General features: G+C 39.9%; 2 protein-coding genes across 2 annotated transcripts; one reads left to right on the top strand and one right to left on the bottom strand.

The window, feature by feature from the left end:
• Positions 1–2,282: 2,282 nt before the first annotated feature.
• On the top strand, positions 2,283–5,207 carry LOC141596864 (subtilisin-like protease SBT1.7). Its single transcript, XM_074417124.1, has one exon. It carries the CDS (start codon positions 2,486–2,488, stop codon positions 4,787–4,789), a length of 2,304 nt encoding a protein of 767 aa, XP_074273225.1. The 5' UTR covers positions 2,283–2,485; the 3' UTR covers positions 4,790–5,207.
• A 143-nt stretch (positions 5,208–5,350) lies between these two features.
• On the bottom strand, positions 5,351–9,855 carry LOC141596865 (protein arginine N-methyltransferase 2). The gene is made up of 3 exons (XM_074417125.1): positions 9,485–9,855; positions 7,158–7,553; positions 5,351–5,888 (listed from the first exon to the last, which is right to left on the bottom strand). Exons 1-3 carry the CDS (start codon positions 9,762–9,764, stop codon positions 5,578–5,580), a joined length of 987 nt encoding a protein of 328 aa, XP_074273226.1. The 5' UTR covers positions 9,765–9,855; the 3' UTR covers positions 5,351–5,577.
• Positions 9,856–18,920: the final 9,065 nt, after the last annotated feature.

The raw sequence follows: 18,920 nt of genomic DNA, 5'->3' as shown, positions 1-18,920 counted from the left end.
CCTCGATCACCTCGGCTAATTAAAACCGAGGGCGACGGGGAACGAGCCGATATGCCTAGATATTTACAACGGCGTCGAACGTAAACTCGATCACCTCGGCTAACTAAGACCGAGAGTGACGAGGGAACCACGACTTGCCCTCGGCTAATTAAGACCGAGCTTAAGAATGTATAAAATACCGTTGAGACGCAAATCTGACACCTCGGCGAATTAAGACCGAGCGTGAACGAGGACGCAATCAATAATGGTCTATAGATACGAACGCTGTCGCGCCAGAACCCCGATTCCCTCGGCCAAGGCGGGAAGCAAGCGGGGCCACAACGACCGATACGCTAACATGTTTACACGGGCGGTTGGGACACGCTCCTTGAGAGAATGCCAATCGACGTATCTTCTTCAACACGCTCCTTGGTATCTACTTGCCAAACGGTCCACTCTCAACCCTGGTCTCGGCCAACGTCTCTCTCTTTTCCACATCGGATGTCCATTACACATCCATGTGGAGGGGGATAGGGTACGGCCTAAGCGAGAACCAAACCGAGGTAAAAGAAGCCAAGCGAAAAATTTGTACTTGCGCGAATATACGCTCAACATACATCGGAGCCCATACCACGGCATGACTACGCTGGGGCAAATTGATGGGGCATATTCGCACCGCCGACCAAGTCAACATACGAGCAAGGTCAAAGATACCTACAAAGAAGTCAACGGCTTAGACAAACCCAACCGATCGGCCCATCTACTGTCACTGGTCTCGGCATGGTAACCCGCCAGCCGGGACACATACCCGCGTACTCATATCCAAGACCCCTCGGCGGTGAGCCAACATGGCCGCGGGCACACAGTCCCTCGACCGAGGGGTAGATCAGTCTTTCCACCTGCTAGCCACTTGGCCACTTGGCCACTACGTGACAAAAGGTGAAGGCCTATAAATACTCCTCAATCTTCATTGAGGAAAGGATCCAACTAATCCACAACTTGACCTAATATCACACATAAACTGGTATTATCTTCCTCATCTCTCTACAATATATCGCTCTGAATAACATACAACTTAATCCTTTAAGTTTACTGACTTGAGCGTCGGAGTGAGTACGCTTGGCGCAAAGCCAAGCCCTCAGTTTGTCCATTGTTGCAGGAGAGGCCGAGAGGAACGATAAAGACAAGAACAAGCAAACCAAAGACATTATTCTACAAGCCACGGGTGGTAACGATACTTGCTCTGGAATTACACCCGGAACAATAACCATAATCATCTCCAAATCAAACCGCTAAAATAATACCCGTCAGACCGGATACTCGGTCGAGTATAGAGAAATAAATTGGAAAGGATTTCTCTATTGACATGGCATCATGAGACGTTATTAGATTCTGGAAAAGATCAATTATTTCGAGACTGATAAAAAAGTAAGCAAGACGAAAATTATAGTTTTTAAAACTTAGAATTGCAAATTCACAAGACCATCTCCCTAGTTTTAGATTAAGGAGAAGAAAAGCAAAGGTTGATTAGTGAAAGCTAACACGGTCCCATAAGCAAGAGAAGAGTGGGGAGTTGATATAAGACCATGCCCAAGCAAGGTCAATTGGTAGGTCATGACCTTGTTTGGTCATGCTAATGACATAATTAAGCAAGTATAGTTGGTAACCTTTGATGGTTAATTTGTGACCTTTTGCATCAAAAGGTCAATTTGTGACCATTGTTGAGCAAATTGACCACCTTGGTGACCTAGGTGGATACTTTTTATTGGTTGAACAATAAAAAAATAATAAATAAAAGTATATAATATGATAGCGGGTATGATTGGGAATGTTGTGAAGTGGAAAATGATTGGGTTGATGACCTAGGTCGCGACCTTCTGCTTGGGAGGGTGAAAATGGGTCAAGGTTAATAAGGTGGGATTAAGAGTAAAATCGGGTCGTGATCTAGTTAGCGTGACCACTGCTTGGGGATGGTCTAAAAGAGCCGTGTGTGTAGTGTGTAGGTCAATCAGTCTCCATATAATAATCACAAATTCTCATTATAGACGGACACTACCCGTCTTTACGTATAGACGGATACCATTTTCCCTCACAAAATATCCATTTGCTTATAAAGTGGGAAGCACATGGACCCCACCTTGTCCCCCTACCCATTTTATTGTAAGTGCCTTTACCCGTCCTGTCATTTCCACCCGTCTATACCAAGACCTATTGTATAATAATATCCTTCTGCTCAACTTTTCTATATGAAAATGTAATAGTAATATATCTTCATCGAGTGGACACATTGTCACTTTATAGTGATCAATCAGTCAATCACCACTGCAAGTAAAGAGTAATAAACATCACTAACATCAATCAACACCCAAAATACTACCACAACTTGCACGTCACCCTTTAACACACTAGCCAAGCAATCATGTAACTAAAGACTATATAAACACCCTACTTAACCTGCAGAACATAAAACATTCAAAACCAAATTAGCAATAAACAAGCTTTTAACATGAAGTTCCATCGAGTACTGATAATTTTGCTATTTCCATACCTTATTTGTTCGTATGAGGAGGAACTTGATGACCAAGGGAGAAGAACAACGTACATCGTTCATATGGACAAGTCTCGCATGCCTGCAAGTTATGGAGACCACCATGAGTGGTTCTATTCATCACTTAAATCAGCATCAAACTCCGCACAAATGATGTACATCTATAGCAGTGCAATCCATGGTTTCTCTACGAGACTGACGGATGAGGAAGCTAATTCTTTAGCGGGTCAACCTGGGATTCTCTCTCTCAATCCTGAAACACGATACGAGCTCCACACTACTCGAACACCCGAGTTCCTCGGCCTTGGGACGACAAGCGAGCGGCTCCTCCCTACTTCGGCTTCACAGAGCGATGTGATTATTGGATTGTTGGACACTGGTGTATGGCCAGAGCTCAAAAGCTTCGATGATACCGGTCTCGGCCCCGTGCCAAGTGCTTGGAAGGGCGAGTGTGAGGCGGGTACAAACTTTAGCTCGTCAAACTGCAATAGGAAACTCATTGGTGCAAGGTACTTTTACAAGGGCTACGAAGCTACTCTAGGACCCATTGACGAATCAAGGGAAAGCAAATCCCCAAGAGATGATGATGGTCATGGAACTCATACTTCAAGTACAGCAGGAGGAACAGCCATTTCAGGAGCTAGCCTCTTTGGCTACGCACTTGGGACAGCTCGAGGCATGGCCGAACACGCTAGAATTGCTGTGTATAAGGCGTGTTGGATGGGTGGATGTTTTGGCACCGATATACTAGCAGCGATGGAGAAAGCAATAGATGATGGGGTGGACATATTATCCATGTCCATTGGAGGCAGTATCACTGACTATTCCAGAGATATAGTTGCCGTCGGAGCTTTCACTGCCATGACAAAAGGGGTTTTTGTATCTTGCTCTGCCGGAAATGCGGGGCCCGATTCCGGCACCTTGTCTAATGTTGCTCCTTGGATAACTACGGTTGGTGCCGGTACCTTAGACCGGGATTTCCCAGCATATGTTATCCTCGGAGATGGCAAGAATTTTACAGGCTCATCACTATACAGTGGTAAGCGACTTCCAAGCAACTTAATGTTGCTTGTCTATGCAGGAAACAATGCTAGCAGTGGCATGACAGAAGGCAATCTTTGCATGGGTGGCAGCTTGGAACCCAAACATGTTTCCGGAAAGATAGTTGTGTGTGATCGAGGTGGTAATTCTAGGGTGGAAAAGGGTGTGGTGGTTAAGGAGGCTGGTGGTGTAGGCATGATCTTAGCCAATACTGCAGCGTATGGAGAAGAGCTGGTAGCTGACGCGCATCTCATCCCAGCAGCGTCCATTGGTCAAAAAGCCGGTGACTGGATAAAAAAATACATCTCATCAAATAGTAATCCTACAGCAACAATTGGTTTCTCAGGGACGGAGCTTGGTGTGGGGCCATCCCCGGTTGTAGCAGCCTTCAGTTCCAGAGGTCCGAACCCAATCACACCCGAGATACTGAAACCCGACTTGATCGCTCCAGGTGTAAACATCCTAGCTGGCTGGACAGACAAGGTGGGGCCCACTGCATTGGAGACTGACACCAGGCATGTGAGCTTCAACATAATTTCGGGAACTTCGATGTCGTGTCCCCACGTGAGCGGCCTTGCTGCACTGGTGAAGGCAGCACACCCAGAGTGGGGCCCAGCAGCCATCAAATCCGCCCTTATGACCACAGCTTATACAGCATATAAGAACAGCAAGATGATACTCGATGTTGCTACTGGACTTCCAGCAACGCCATTTGGTTATGGAGCTGGACACGTGGACCCCATAGCAGCTCTTGACCCAGGCCTTGTATATGATGCTACTGTAATTGACTATCTTGACTTTCTCTGTGCCTTGAACTACAGCTCAGAGCTCATAAAGCACACAACTAATCAGGAATATAATTGTTCGTCCAAAAAGACTTGCCGCATCGAAGACCTCAATTATCCATCATTTTCAGTTGCTCTAGAGACGTCCACTGAAAGAAGAGCTAGTAATGAAGCAACAACTGTGAAGTACATCAGGACTTTAACGAATGTAGGCACACCAGCAATATACAAAGCCTCGGTATCGTCAAATTCCAAAGCAGTTAAGATTACAGTGGAGCCAAACTCACTTAGTTTCAACGCAGTTCAAGAAAAGAAGAGTTTCACGGTCACTATTTCTGCCATCTCAATGCCATCTGGCACAACCAGCTTTGATCATCTAACATGGTCTGATGGGAAGCACACAGTGACCAGCCCAATTGCATACACATGGACATGAACAAAGATGTGATGTGAAGCTTGCTTGTCAAGTGGCACTTCTATCATGTATAGTAAACAAGTGATAACTCTGCAAAAGATTTGAGTAACGGAGACCAAAATACGGAATCAAGGGGAAACTATCTTACCCAAAACTCCAAAAAACAAGGCAACAGAAAGGCAAGTATCACAAGTATAATATCTCAGTCTCTAAATGAGTTCACCCTTCAGTTCTTATATATTCCTAGGTTAAGAAAGTTCCCAAGGTGTGAAAAATTGCTGGTGTTGTTTAGTTGATAAAATTCACTGGCCATAGCTTATGGCATGTGCGGGGTAGGTTTCCGGGTCTTCCATGAGAAGTTCTACTTCCTTTGTAAAAACCAAATGGTTTCTTTCATTTACCATGTAATGTCAAAATTCATAGAAAGTGTGAAGCTTAACTTCATGTGTTTTATTTATTTGGCAATTGTAGTGAGGAAAAGGGCAAGGCTGTGTATATCCTGCCCTCTCAATCTTATTTTTTATTTTAAAAAAATAAGCAGGTCATAGCATATGCCCACACACTCTTCAAAAGAGGAAAAACTGATCAAGAACAGGGACAGTTCATTTATAAATCAATATTACATTACATCTTGAAGGGACAAAAAAAAAGAGAAAAAAGAAAGAAGATAAAAACACAAAACTTCAAAGTGTTACCTAGACTACAAGTTTTACGTAAGAGTTGCGGGTTGGTAACCATAATACCCTGGCTTTCATCAAATGTAGCGAAAATATTATGCCTAGAAAGGAAAAGTACCTAGTCTACAAGTTTCACTCATCATCATTGCTCTGACAAACAGGAAGGTAGTAAGTATCCAACTGCCAGTACTTCTGTCTCACACCTTCCCAGACTGGTTCTGGTAAACAATCCTTGACTGGCAGAGGTATTAACTGTGTCGCATAACCTAAGCTTTCAAGCTCTAAGGAAACGAGATTACAGTAAACAACATGGAAGAAGGCATTATCTCCACAAAGACCATTGAAGAATGAATAAATACCACCCGGCTTCAAAAGCTTAGGAAGATGTTGCTGGAATTCTCTCAGGTCTTCATAGTATTCTCCATAAGTATCAAAGAATATACCTGGACAGACAGGTGTAAGTAATGAAAACCAACACATAAATGACTGGGCGCATTTAAAAGTTGTATACTCCAACAAAAACAGTATTCGGAAAAAATACACAGCGAGGTATAAAAAAAACTCCCGAGACGGCATTGGTATATCAAATGCCCAACTCCAGGGTTAACAAGTTGCCTTTCAGCATCCAACATAATACCATCAGCCTAGCTAGCATTCAGCAGCACAGCAGCACTAACTTTCAAGGTAAGCCAAGAATTTTACTTTTCATTGGAAAGGTAGAGATCATTCGATCTTGAAACTTTGATATTATAGAACTAAAGCTCTGGAACAAGATGAAAAAAATAGAAAAAAAATTAAAAAAAGATGACAACAGGAATGGCAGCTACTTGTTCAGCCATTACTGAACATTGACTAATACCATTGCAGAAAAATTAAAAAAAGCACAAACATATCAGACATAGCATCTTCTTACTCACTTTCTATCTTAGTTTGAAAATGCGCAAGGCGCACCGAGGCGCTAAGGGGCTGAGGCGACGAGGCGCAAAGCGCAAGGCGAAGGCGCACGCCTTTTGGACGCGAGGCGCCCTATTTTTTATAACAAATTTGTAATTTCCAAAGGCGGCAATAGCCTTTTTAGGAGTTCTCAAGAGGCTTATATGTCAAGGAGCGAAGTTATGAATAATGAGGAAAAGAAATGGTGAGCCTTGTCTAAAAGATATGGAGAGTGCGTACTAGTTAAACTTGTTAGGTGAGCCTTGTCTAAAAGGCGCACCTAAAATGCACCGAGGCGTTTTGGCTAGTGCCTCATCCAAGGCGCGCTTTTTTAAACTAAGCTTTCTATGACCTGCAATAATAGTCTTCTCTCTTGTTGCTGGTAGAAAACAAGCACCAGGTCTAAGCCTGGTAATTGAACAAATATATACAGCAGATAACAAACTGTTCCTTGATATATTTTCTGTAAGGTGAAAATCAGATGCCTTTCAGCCCCATAGGCAAATTTGTAAATGAGGTTTTGCAGATAGTCAAGGCTTGAGATCTTGATAAGATTGTTCAAGGATACACGTTTCTTAGAGAACAAAATGTTAGCAGCTGTTTTAAGCTTTGTGGAGGGCACTATCAGCCTAGTTGGTCAGACGACAAAGGTATATAGCTTAGTGTTTAGAAAGTGGAGGGAATCATGCATTTGCTTTATCATGTTCACATAAATAGCCAAATAGGAAAATAACAGAGGCAGTAAGAAGGTCCAACGCAGAATCATGCATTTGCTTTACCGTCATAAGAATCAAGTTTTGGAATAACATCTTGCCAGCGACCCAGTACAATCTTCACATTTTTCTTCTCTCCCCAGCCATTCTGAAGCATACGGTCATAAACCTCTGGGTGAGCCTCCACAATAGTATGTGAAACGGGATTGTACTGTTGGATAGCTGTATCAACAAGACCCATTCCAAATCCAATATTTAATATATGACCACCTCTAGAGCAAACCGCTTTTGCATGAGCCTCCATTAATGGGTTTTCCCAGGCCATCATTACAGCTTTGCTATCTGAGTCCATCAACTTATCCTCGCTGAAGCTAACTCTGTCTTCCAAGTAGCACCCATTGGGGTGATTATTTTCTTTTTCTTTCCTAGCAATAGTACCAAGCACTAATTCAGCTTGAACACCTATCAAAACCAGATACAGAGCAATTAGAAACCAGCTAAATCAAAGATTAATTTATCATGTGATGGTCTAACTAATAGAGATTTTCATTATGGGTCGTTGGCAAACAAGCTCTTTGTGTTTATACAACACACGAGCACAGCATACAGCCGACCCACTTACCCCAATCTAAGTATACTAGAGAGAAGATATAAATGCCAACACCTATCAATCAGTACTAGACTACGGCAGTGCACTATATGCGGTTGAACTCTATTTGAGTGCTCAATTTAGGTACTGCCTCTCAAATACCAGTCTGACCCCATTAATAAGTAAGCAGAAGGGATTTTCAATAAACATAAGGTGTTACCCATATATCTCTAGGAAGCACCATCTTATTCTCCCTCGAATATTAAACTCAGATGGAGGAAAATCATCTTATTGCAATAAAATAAGGACGCAAATTACATGAGAAGAATACTTGCACTCAGCGAACGGATGTAGGAAGGAAGCTGATTATACATGTAAGAAAAATGACTTTCAGCATTAGCATGACCACATACAAAACCAAGGGCAATAGAAGATTAATGACATTGGTTACTCTAAAGTAATACTCACTCCATTCCACTTTTATTGTCCTAGTTTCCACTTTGTAGGGGTTTTCTGACTTGAGTATTACTCCCTTCGTCCCGGTCAATTGTTATCCTTTGGTTTTGGCTAAGGATGTCAGTGGGGCGGGTCTTGGCGGGTCTCGCCCCACACCCGCCCCACTTGGGGCGGGTGCGGGTAGTGATTTGGCGGGTGGTGGGGCGGGGATGGGTATGAAAAGTGCCATTCGTCACGGGTCATGGGGCGGGTGCGGGCATCACATGAAACCCACCCCACACCCACCCCGCTCGCCCGCCCCGCTTGTTCCCGCTCCGCTTATACACGCCTTATTCATCTTCAAACCAACTCTAATAATTAATAAGTAATAACTATACTTTATAAAAATAAAAAATAAAAATAATTTAAAGAGGATAAAACACCGAATCAGACATAATGTACCCAACAATAGGATAATTTTTCACAACTTTTCGCCACCCACATACTCAACAACCAAAACTCCTAGAAGAACAGAAACTTATTTGTCCAAGTTAATTGAATGTTGGAACATTTTGCGAAACTTATTTGTCTAAGTTGTACAAGAGTACGAGACTCGTATGTTTTAGATTCAAGATTTATATTTTAAAAAAATTGTTTTGCGAGGTGATAAATAATTTAGCGGGTCAATGGGTCCCCGCGGGGCGAGAACGGTTTTGAAAAGTGTCATTCGTCACGGGTCATGGGGCGGGTGTGGGTATGCATTATAGTTCGCGGATGCGGGTGCGGGTTACCCGTCCTCCGCACCCACCCCGCCCCATTGACATCCTTTGGCACAAAGACCAAGGAAAGAGGAAGTGGTCAATTACTAAATGACAAGTGGAACAAATTGAGTGTGAATGATCAAATTGTTCATCAAGTTTATTCTTTAAATAGAAAGGACAATAACTCAGTGAGAGACCCCCAATACCCAATATGGAAAAGGACAACAAATGACCGACCGGGACAGGGAGAGTACTTCGTTTTGTATGTCGGCATTGAGTAAAACACAAAGACAATAGGCCATATTGTAGTATCTATATCTAGCCTGTGAGGGTTTCAACTGTCATACAAGTAATCAAATCGGCAAACTCATTAAACTCGCCCTTCACAACAGCAAATCAATTACGCACACATTTCAAGCGATTCTAATTGTTTTACCAACATATTCATTTTCTCAAGTTCCCTAAACCACACACATTAGTCCGCGCCGTAGATAAGATTATGCAAACTCCTTTGTTGTTTAGTTTGGCTATTGTTTTGAATGACATGTGCCGCAGATTGTAAATGACGAGAAATAGAAAGGTAAACAAATGACTTGAAAGGGAATTACCAGCATTAAGGAGGACATCGAAAGCGTCTTGATGAGCATTATCCATGGCGAAATCGCCAGCACAAAGTCCGGACGGAGAGAGAGCGTTCCAGGGAGCGCCGGCATCCAGAAGTTTCCGAACAATATCGGCATGGCCGTGCTTTGCGGCGTGCATCAATGGTGTCAGACCGTTGTTATCGAAGTATGCGACGTCATAACCGGCGTTAACCAGCGATGTTACGCCATTGTTGTCGCCAGCCATTGCTAACTGGCATAGCTTTTTTCCTTGCTCGTCTTCCATTGACTGTTGTAGACTTGTAGTGTTGTGCACTTGTGTGTATGAGGGTCTGAACTCTGAAGGGAAGGGGAAACCTAGTTTTCGTTGGGGAAAGGGACCGTTAGGCGACCTTTTCTTTCTTTATTTTCAACTCACTTTAGTTGATTTAGGTCGATTCACTTGATTGATTAATTTCGATTCAATTGATTCAATTCTATTGATTCATTCAAATTGACTCATTTCCATTCATTTCAATTTCACCACTGATTAACCATTAAATTCAAAATTTCAATTTTGCAAATCTTAAACTTAATACTCCCTCCCAAAATTAGTTATAATGTTCCTTTGATATGGGCACGATACTTAAGGAAAAGTATTAAAATATTAGTAAAAGAGTTGTGTGGGGTTGGTGGTAGGAGAGAGGGATGAATTATTAGTAGTTAAATAAAGAATTGTGGGACCAAAACATAAAGGAAAGTAATAAAATAGGAGTAAAAGAGTTGTGTGGGGTTTGGTGATAGGAGAGAGAAATGAATAACATAAGAGTAAAAGTTTCTAAAAATAGAAAGGGGAACATTACTTGAATAATTATTATTATTATCACCACCACCACCACCACCACCATCATCATCATCATCATCATCATCATCATTAATTTATTATTAATTAATCATCCTCATTATTGTTATTATTATGAATATTATGGTTATTAAAATCAATAATATTCATATTAATATAATTAATACTATTACTATTATTATTATTAATATGAACTTGAATATTAATTAATAATAATATTATTAATAACATTGTTAATTTTAATATTACTATTATTAATACCTAATTATTTGTTCATATACGAACTTTACTCTTTCACATACACTTTTTCATAACGTTCTATTTTGTACATTTTTCACCTAAAACTGAACCAAGTGAACTCTTAAATCAATATTTTCCCTAAAACTTAATTTAATTGCTCAAATGACTTAAAACTCACAAGATGGATTCTAATTTATCAAATAATAAATTAATTTACTTGTTATCAATTATTAATATTATTTGTTGAGTTTTAATTAATCAACCAAATTTTATTTATTTGTTAAAGATGAAATTAGGGTCTGTCAATTTTTATTTATCTAATAAATTAAATTAGAATTGTTGGTGTTTCATGATGGCTACCTAATCAATCAAATTAGGATGATAAACGGCTAGATTTTGAACATCAATCTAGCAAACCGGTACTCCATTATTTCACCTAGTTAGATTGACGGTGAACCGTGGTTCATAGTGGCTACCTAGGTAATCCTTCAAATTAGTATAATTATTATTATTATTATTATTATTATTATTACTACTAATCTTCTTCTTCTTCTTCTTCTTCTAATAATAATAATAATAATAATAATATTAATAAATATAATTATTATAATTATAATAATAATAATAATAATAATAATAAATAATAATAATAATAATAATAATTATTATTATTATTATTTTTAAGAAAAAAATAAAACGCAAACTTTTATTCATCAATTATTTATTATTATTATTATTATTATTATTATTATTATTATTATTATTATTATTATTATTATTATTATTATTATTATTATTATTATTATTATTATTATTATTATTATTATTATTATTATTATTATTATTATTATTATTATTATTATTATTATTATTATTATTATTATTATTATTATTATTATTATTATTATTATTATTATTATTATTATTATTATTATTATTATTATTATTATTATTATTATTTCTCTTCAATTCAAAAAATCATCCATTCATTCGATTCGATTTTCCATTCTCGGCTTACTCATCCATTCGATTCGATTCGGCTCACTCGGCTCATTTCCATTCAATTCGATTCGGCTCACTCAGCTCCATTCCATTCGATTCGTTAGCTCGATTCGATTCAGCTCCATTCGATTCAATTCACTCGATTCGATTCGGCTCCATTTAGTTCATTTCGATTCGATTCGGCTCTAAAAAGCCAGAAAGAACAGGGCCTTAGACCCATATTTTCTCTTTCCTTTTCTTATTCGTCCAACTCATTTTTTACCAACTTTTTCATTTACCCTCCCCGTTTCATAACTATATCTATGCAATAATAGGATTCCCCAATTCACACACAAAAATTTGGAAACCTTCCCAAAAGTAACACAAATTGCTTTACTTTTTTTTTTGGACCTTCCCTGAAAACAATGAAGCCCCATTTTATGGGGAGGTTGGTGCAACAATGGGGTTGCTCATTTGAGGAAAGAGAAGACAAATGGGGAGTGATTTCTCTCCTTTGCGGATGCTCTTAGCCTCTTCTAAAATGTTGCTCGTAATTCGATAGAGTAATTCACTAATTCATTAAGGAGGAGTTTGGTTAGAGAAAGAAAAAGTGAAAGAAAATCAGAAAGGGTGAGAAGGGGAAAGTTAAGTACCTAAAATGAATTAGTTTTTTGGTTACATAAATAACAAAAAGTCTTCCTAGGGTTCTATGGAAGTTTGGTCTTAATTTTATCTTTGCTCCTTCCTTCCTGATCAAGGCGTCGATCTACACTGGGGTTGTAGGTTTGTCTTTTCCGTCTTTATACTTTCTGTTCTTCGTTGGTGTTTCTTTAATTAGGGCTTCGAGTTTGGTGTTAGGTTTTCGTTAGGGTTTGTGGTATTTGTGGTTTTTGTCTGTATTAATTAATTCGATAATAATTTGGTGACTGTGTTGGGGTTTCTATGGAACGTGGTAGCAACAGTAAAGGGAAGGGGGTGATGGGGCGGTGTTCTGACGGCGAGGGAGAGGTTTTTGACTGGGATGTCGACGGGGCAGAAACCCATGATGTGCAGACGGAGAAGATTATTGTGAGTAAAATCTGGGCATCGAAATCGATTAATAGCCGGGCTACTGTTGATACCATGCGGAGGTTATGGAATCCGACGAGTAAGGTGATGGGAAACTTTCTGGATGCTCGCGAAAGGATTTTCATCTTTCGTTTTGAAGAAGAACGGGATAAAACAAGGGTGCTTAAAGAGCAATCATGGCACTTTGATAAGTTTGCATGGTGATTTAATGAACCTAATGGAGGTGGGAAATTTACGGATACTCCGCTATTCCATCTACCTATATGGGCTTAGATATATGACCTCCTATCAAATGGCGTATGTGATGTGGCTAAAGTCGTATCACCAAACCAAAGTAAATCTATCTCAGGACTAACAAGAATAGCTAGCAGAAAGACAGGTATCGAATCCACAGGGAGGCGGTGAAAGCTAAGTCTGTAAATATTTAAGCTGTTTAAAAGTAACCAATTTCTGGAGGTTTGTTTTGTTTTGATTCTAATAAACTAATTGCAAGTAATTAAATGAAGGTTTTAACGATAATATTAAGAATCTAGGATTTACGGTTCACTAGGTCAATCAGTCGGGGATTATCAATCAATTGCTAAATCTATCAAGTTGTTTAAGGTCATAAGATCGGTCGACTCAATTATGCCCTTTAGATCGATTCTAACATGCGGTCGCTATAATTAGATACAATCTATTTGATTATCGCAGCCTATATTAATTCTAACCCGGTCGGCGATAGGATTAATTCGCTACACTAATTAATAACTCATGCCTCAAGTTGATTAACTAGAAGAAGTACAATAATCAAACAACAACTTAAACGATATCAATAGCAATTAATCGATTTTCCCTTTTAATTTACCTAGATCCCCTTCATCCTAGATGAGGGAATTAGCTACTTATAATGATAACAACAACAATAATGATTAAGAATGAAAACATGATTGAAAGCATGAAACAATAATCAATGAACATAAAACGGTGAACGATTAATTAATGAGGAAAGATTAGTACCGTCACAAGGAAGAAATTAGGGTTCTAAAGAAAGTATCCAGCCGTATGAAAGTAAAATAAAGCGTAGTCTAACAATAAAACACGAGTTTCTAATTTATAACAAAAGATAATCGTTTTAGGAATATCCGGAAATAAGCCCGCCAGAGAGGATCCTCGATCGAGCCAGAGGTGACTCGATCGAGGACAGCTGCTCGATCGAGCCAGTGGTGACTCGATCGAGGAACCATCTTCACAGACTTTTTCTTCTCTTCTTTCTCTTCTAGCCTTCGTGCTTCCTCATTTCTCGTGCCATGCTTCGTGTATTCTTCTATGCCGTCTCCGCCATGCTAATCTTAGCTTGATCATACTCATAACGAGTCATTTCTGCATCAAAACACAAAATAGCGGCAGTATCGACAATTCATTGAAATAAGGCATATAAATGATAAAATAGGCACGAAACGGTATGTAAAATGGTATAAAGGGAGCTATAAAAGTATATATGAAAGTGATACATCAAACTCCCCCAAACCAAACCTTTGCTTGTCCTCAAGCAAAGCAGCCAGACCAAACAAAGATCAACAAACATATGGTGAATGAATAACTCAGAGCAAATGTCTAGGCACATACAAATCCCAGCTGTCCACATCTATAACAAAGTAATGACCAAAATTGTGCCAATAAAACAAATTCAAAGACACGGGTAATAAACTAACGCAGCTCTTACTCAAGATGTGACATGATACCGAGACTCAGCCAAATACTTTTCAACCTTGCAAGACAATTTTGTTGGATTCTCGCGGTTTCACTCATGCACTCATAAGGGGTGAGATATATGTAAGATAGAAAGAAATTAGACTCTCACTCGACTTATGAAATATGCATGCAATCTAATGTGATAAGAAATTCTCCAACTAATACGCATTCACAAAACAGACCAAGTACATGTATCAAGGACAGAAAGGTGGTAAAGTGGCATGGGTATAGAAGTGGCTTGTGCAAAAGCACGTATGGATATGTGAGGCTCAGACGGTAGTCGCAGCGCTAGACCAATAGCCAAATCTAATAAGAAATAAAACAAACATCCAACTGGAGAAATAATCTCAACTTTGACAACATATGAGAGAAATGTAAAGGCTCTCTAAATGTGCATTAGACTCCAGTAATTACCACACACGACCTCCTAACAAAACTGAATGAAGCAAACATTTTTCTTCTTTTCTCTTTCTCTTCTGAATTCTTTTTTTCGAAACTTTTTTCATCTTTTTTTCATCTTTTTTTTTTCTTTTTTTTTCGAGACTTTTTTTTTTCTTTTTTCTTTGCTTCATAATACTTCTCTTTTTCAACATAAGAGGTCACACAATTGCTAAAAAAGATAGCTACTACCCACATGACAATAAAAGTCCCAACCCAACCAAAGTAGCTATAACAATAAGGACTCAAGCAACTGCGACTGTCCCGAAAAAGGTAGGCAAATTCTGGAATGTAGCTAAGAAATAGGATATAAAATGGCTACATGGTTCGAACGGGCTAACAAAAACTGGGTAATGTACGACATATTTGAACAAAAAGAACCGCCTATCCTCATGTACTTAATCATATGAACGCGCAAAAGCTAAGAAACTAGTGTCACACTTATGCAGTTTGATATTACATATTCCACAAGGAGACCACACTCATCAGCCTAAATAACAATGAGACCGGTTTATTAATGTTCCCGGCCTAGGAAGCTCTAAAGACCTCGGAAATTTAAGTGGTTTACCAACAAAATAAAGTCAAGTCTACTCGGCATAAGACATATTGTGACGGTCAAGACTTGAGTAAAGAGCTTTGTTCATCATAGCTAACGGGTCAAAACAATGTACATGGACAACTAAATGAGACTCAATTGCAAAGACAAAGCAAATTATCATCATTGCTATACAATTCACCAAGACTCGACTCAAAATAAATAAAAATAAGTAAAAACATGTTTTTGGATTTTATAATTTTTCAATTGTTTTGATTTTTTCACACACAACATAAATAAAAGCACACAACAGAAATAAACACACTCTCCCAAACCTAAATGTCACAGTGTCCTCATTGTGACGCCTACAGCATAGCAGTCACACAAAATTCCAGCAACCTAATGGGACACAACTAACAAAATGGAAAAGGGAAAAATAAATGCAATAAAACAAAAACAAGAAAGATAATACCAGCTGTAGTGCAGTAGCCTCCCCCAAACCAGCTGGAAAGAGAGGGATGTAGTGACCAGCTGTCACTACTGGGCTCCATCAGTATCATCAAAATCATCGATCTCGGCATAAAGAGACATCAACTCAGGATCAGGAACTAGGGCACCACGACCTCTACCACGGGTGGGTCTCCTAACACGGCCTCTACCACGGCCACCTCCTCCTGGAACAGCAGCAGCGGAAGTAGAAGCACTAAACTGACCAAACAGTCCTCTCTGGGAGCAAGGAACACCGACGTCTTCCGCAAAAACAGAAGTAGGCTGAGGGGGGCGCACTGGAGTGTAAAAGGGACAGCCCAAGGCACCATAAGCAGTACTAAACTGTCCAAACTCCGTAGGAGTGACTCCATATAGATGGAAAACGCGGCTATCATCACCAGGAGTGGTGTAATAGCTAGGTGTCACACCCCTATACTGTCCCCTTGAAGCAAGAGACATGGCCTCCATCTGTTCCCACATCCTCCTCTCTGTCAAAGCAGTGTTGATGCCCGTATGCATCCTCACTTCTCGTTCAATAACCGGATCAAAATGGTAACCTGAAGCACAACCTGAAGCAGGATCGATTGAAGGAGGTGGAGGAGGAGTAGGCTGAAATGAGCCAGGCAGATGGGTAGTGGGTGGACAACGTCGCCGGCGCCCGCCGGTGGTGGTAGTAGTACTAGACCCAGGAAAAGTGACTAGAAGGTCCTCAGGAATCAGATAAGTAACGGGTGGGGGTCGCTCCACAGCCGTACTCTCCCCAAGGGGTCTACAGCAGGTAAACGGTCACAAGGCAAAAGCATGTAAGACTCACCCCGGACCCTCCAGTAATGGTCCTTCCCATTCTTGATGTCAATATAAGAAATTTCATAACGAAGGTGGTCATCATCAACAAGGGGCTCGTGGTCATCCATGGGCTCATAGGGATCATCACCCTCAAAATCACCAACAACCCTAGCTATCTTGGTGACAAGAGCACCACAATCAAAGTTCCCATACCTCCCAATCATCCTGTCAAAAGCCGAACACACAAGAGCAGGGGGAGAGAATTGGAATGTCTCCTCCCGATAAGGATTCAAGTAACTAGCAAGGATTAAGACCTCAATAGTGGAAGTCTTGCTCTTGTCATGCCGGCCATACAACAAATAGCTCAAATACCTCAAAAATAAACGAAGACAAACGTGTTGGACGTCCAACAAAGCCATAGCACTGACATCCGCATCCGCATCCGCATAACCGGTAAACAATGGAAAATATCGAATAGCGGATAGCCCACCAACACCATACAAATCTCCGTCTGTATGCTTATCTATTCCTAGAATTTGTGACAGACGGTCAAAGGTTAAGGACCGTTCAACATTAAGCAATCGAAACTTGATAAGATGATCACTGGGAAAGTAAGTAAATGAGCTCAGAAATTCAAGAGTTAAAGCAGGGTAAGATAATTCATGGAGTGTGAAAAGACCCTGTAACCCTATCTCATTGAACATGCCAAACATAATGTCATCTATCTTCAATGTTCGCAAAATTTTCCTATCCACGCATCGAGTGGCACTCATAGATTTAGTTAACAGATACTCGAACCTGTCCTTTTGTGCTTTGTCACGGAATTCAATGAATGGTTAATCGTCCAAAGGAGATAAGTCGTCCTCCGAAGACACAACTTCTTCGGGAATCACCTCGGGTTGCTGAACCGGGGCTCTCCTTTCTCGAGTCCTCTTATTTCCTTGCCTAGAAGTCGACATTATCTTTGCAAAAATAGCAATGAATCGCGAAAAATAAGCACAAGAGAGTAATGCAAACAAGTAATAACCAAGTAAACACAAATTTTGAGTGATATTTGATGATGATTTATGATGAATGAGGAGAAAAAGAGCAATAGAGGAGGAAATATGCAGCAAAGAAGGCACGAAAAGAAGAAGGGAAGTGAAAGAAGTAGAGTAATTAAAGCATAAAACTGGTTGAAGAAAAACGCGGAACCCGGTTTATTTTGGATCCTCGATCGAGTCACGCCTGGCTCGATCGAGGAACCAAAATCCTGACTAGCCCACTTTCGTTTTAAACTTTTTTAAATTCTTCACTGGTGCCTCGATCGAGTCGCAGCTGGCTCGATCGAGCTGATAGGTTCCTCGATCGAGTCACAGCTGGCTCGATCGAGGAAGTAGGCTTTGGCTTCTTTTTTCGTCATTTGTTACTCATAGCTTCAAATCACGTCAAAATTCCTGCAAATAATACTTGAAAGCATATCAAGTACCCTCTCCTCATCTCCCAAAGTTCAAGGAAACAAAAAAACAAAAACAAAAACTTAATTTTGAAATCCTAATTACAAACTAATAATTTACAAAATCCGAGCTGCCTCTCGGTAGCGCTGGTTTTTGCGGTCCCACACGACCGTAATTCTTCATCAGTGAGAAGAATCAATGGCAAAGAGGTCCAAAGCCTCTATTACCCCGACATATGCTCCTTCATGGTAGATTTTCATGTTGGAATATGTGTCCTCCGACAATAATGCGATCACGACTGTTGATCATGATGATCACATGTTTAAATCTCATTATAAAGAATACAATTGGGAAGTAATATTTTTACTGTCAACTGATCAACATATATCGGTAATGATTGGCTGACTAGAGTTTGACATTGTAATACTACGGTTTTATGAGTCTATGGGTACTCTATCGAGTAGGCCTTACTCTGTCGAGTAAGGGTGTGTTGCGGTTTTAAAATAGTTTCTGACCTGTTGGATACTCGATCGAGTAAGGGGGCACTCGATCGAGTACCTCAGCTACTCGATCGAGTAGCTCGGTTGACGGGTTATGTTTTGACGGGTTTTGTTAATAACGCGGATTAGTATATATAATATGTCGTCATCTTTAGTAAACACTTTTATAAACCTAATTCAGTCAAAAAGGAGATTGAAACTACGTAGTTCGCTTCATCCGCATTATTGGCAAATCCCGGAGCTTGAGAGGTCGGATTTTATTGTTCTTTATACCTTTGTGATCCTTGCGTCGTGGGTAAGATCTACATACCAATTTTATAGTATTTCTTTAAGTTTCGTTAAACCCTAATTTTGGGAATTGGGAGTTTTTATGATTTGTTAAGGTTAGATTGTG

This window comes from Silene latifolia, chromosome 8 (assembly GCF_048544455.1).
Source record: "Silene latifolia isolate original U9 population chromosome 8, ASM4854445v1, whole genome shotgun sequence".
Classification (NCBI taxonomy): domain Eukaryota; kingdom Viridiplantae; phylum Streptophyta; class Magnoliopsida; order Caryophyllales; family Caryophyllaceae; genus Silene; species Silene latifolia.
Note: the sequence above shows the minus strand (reverse complement) of the source record. Positions and strands in the feature narration are given on the sequence as shown.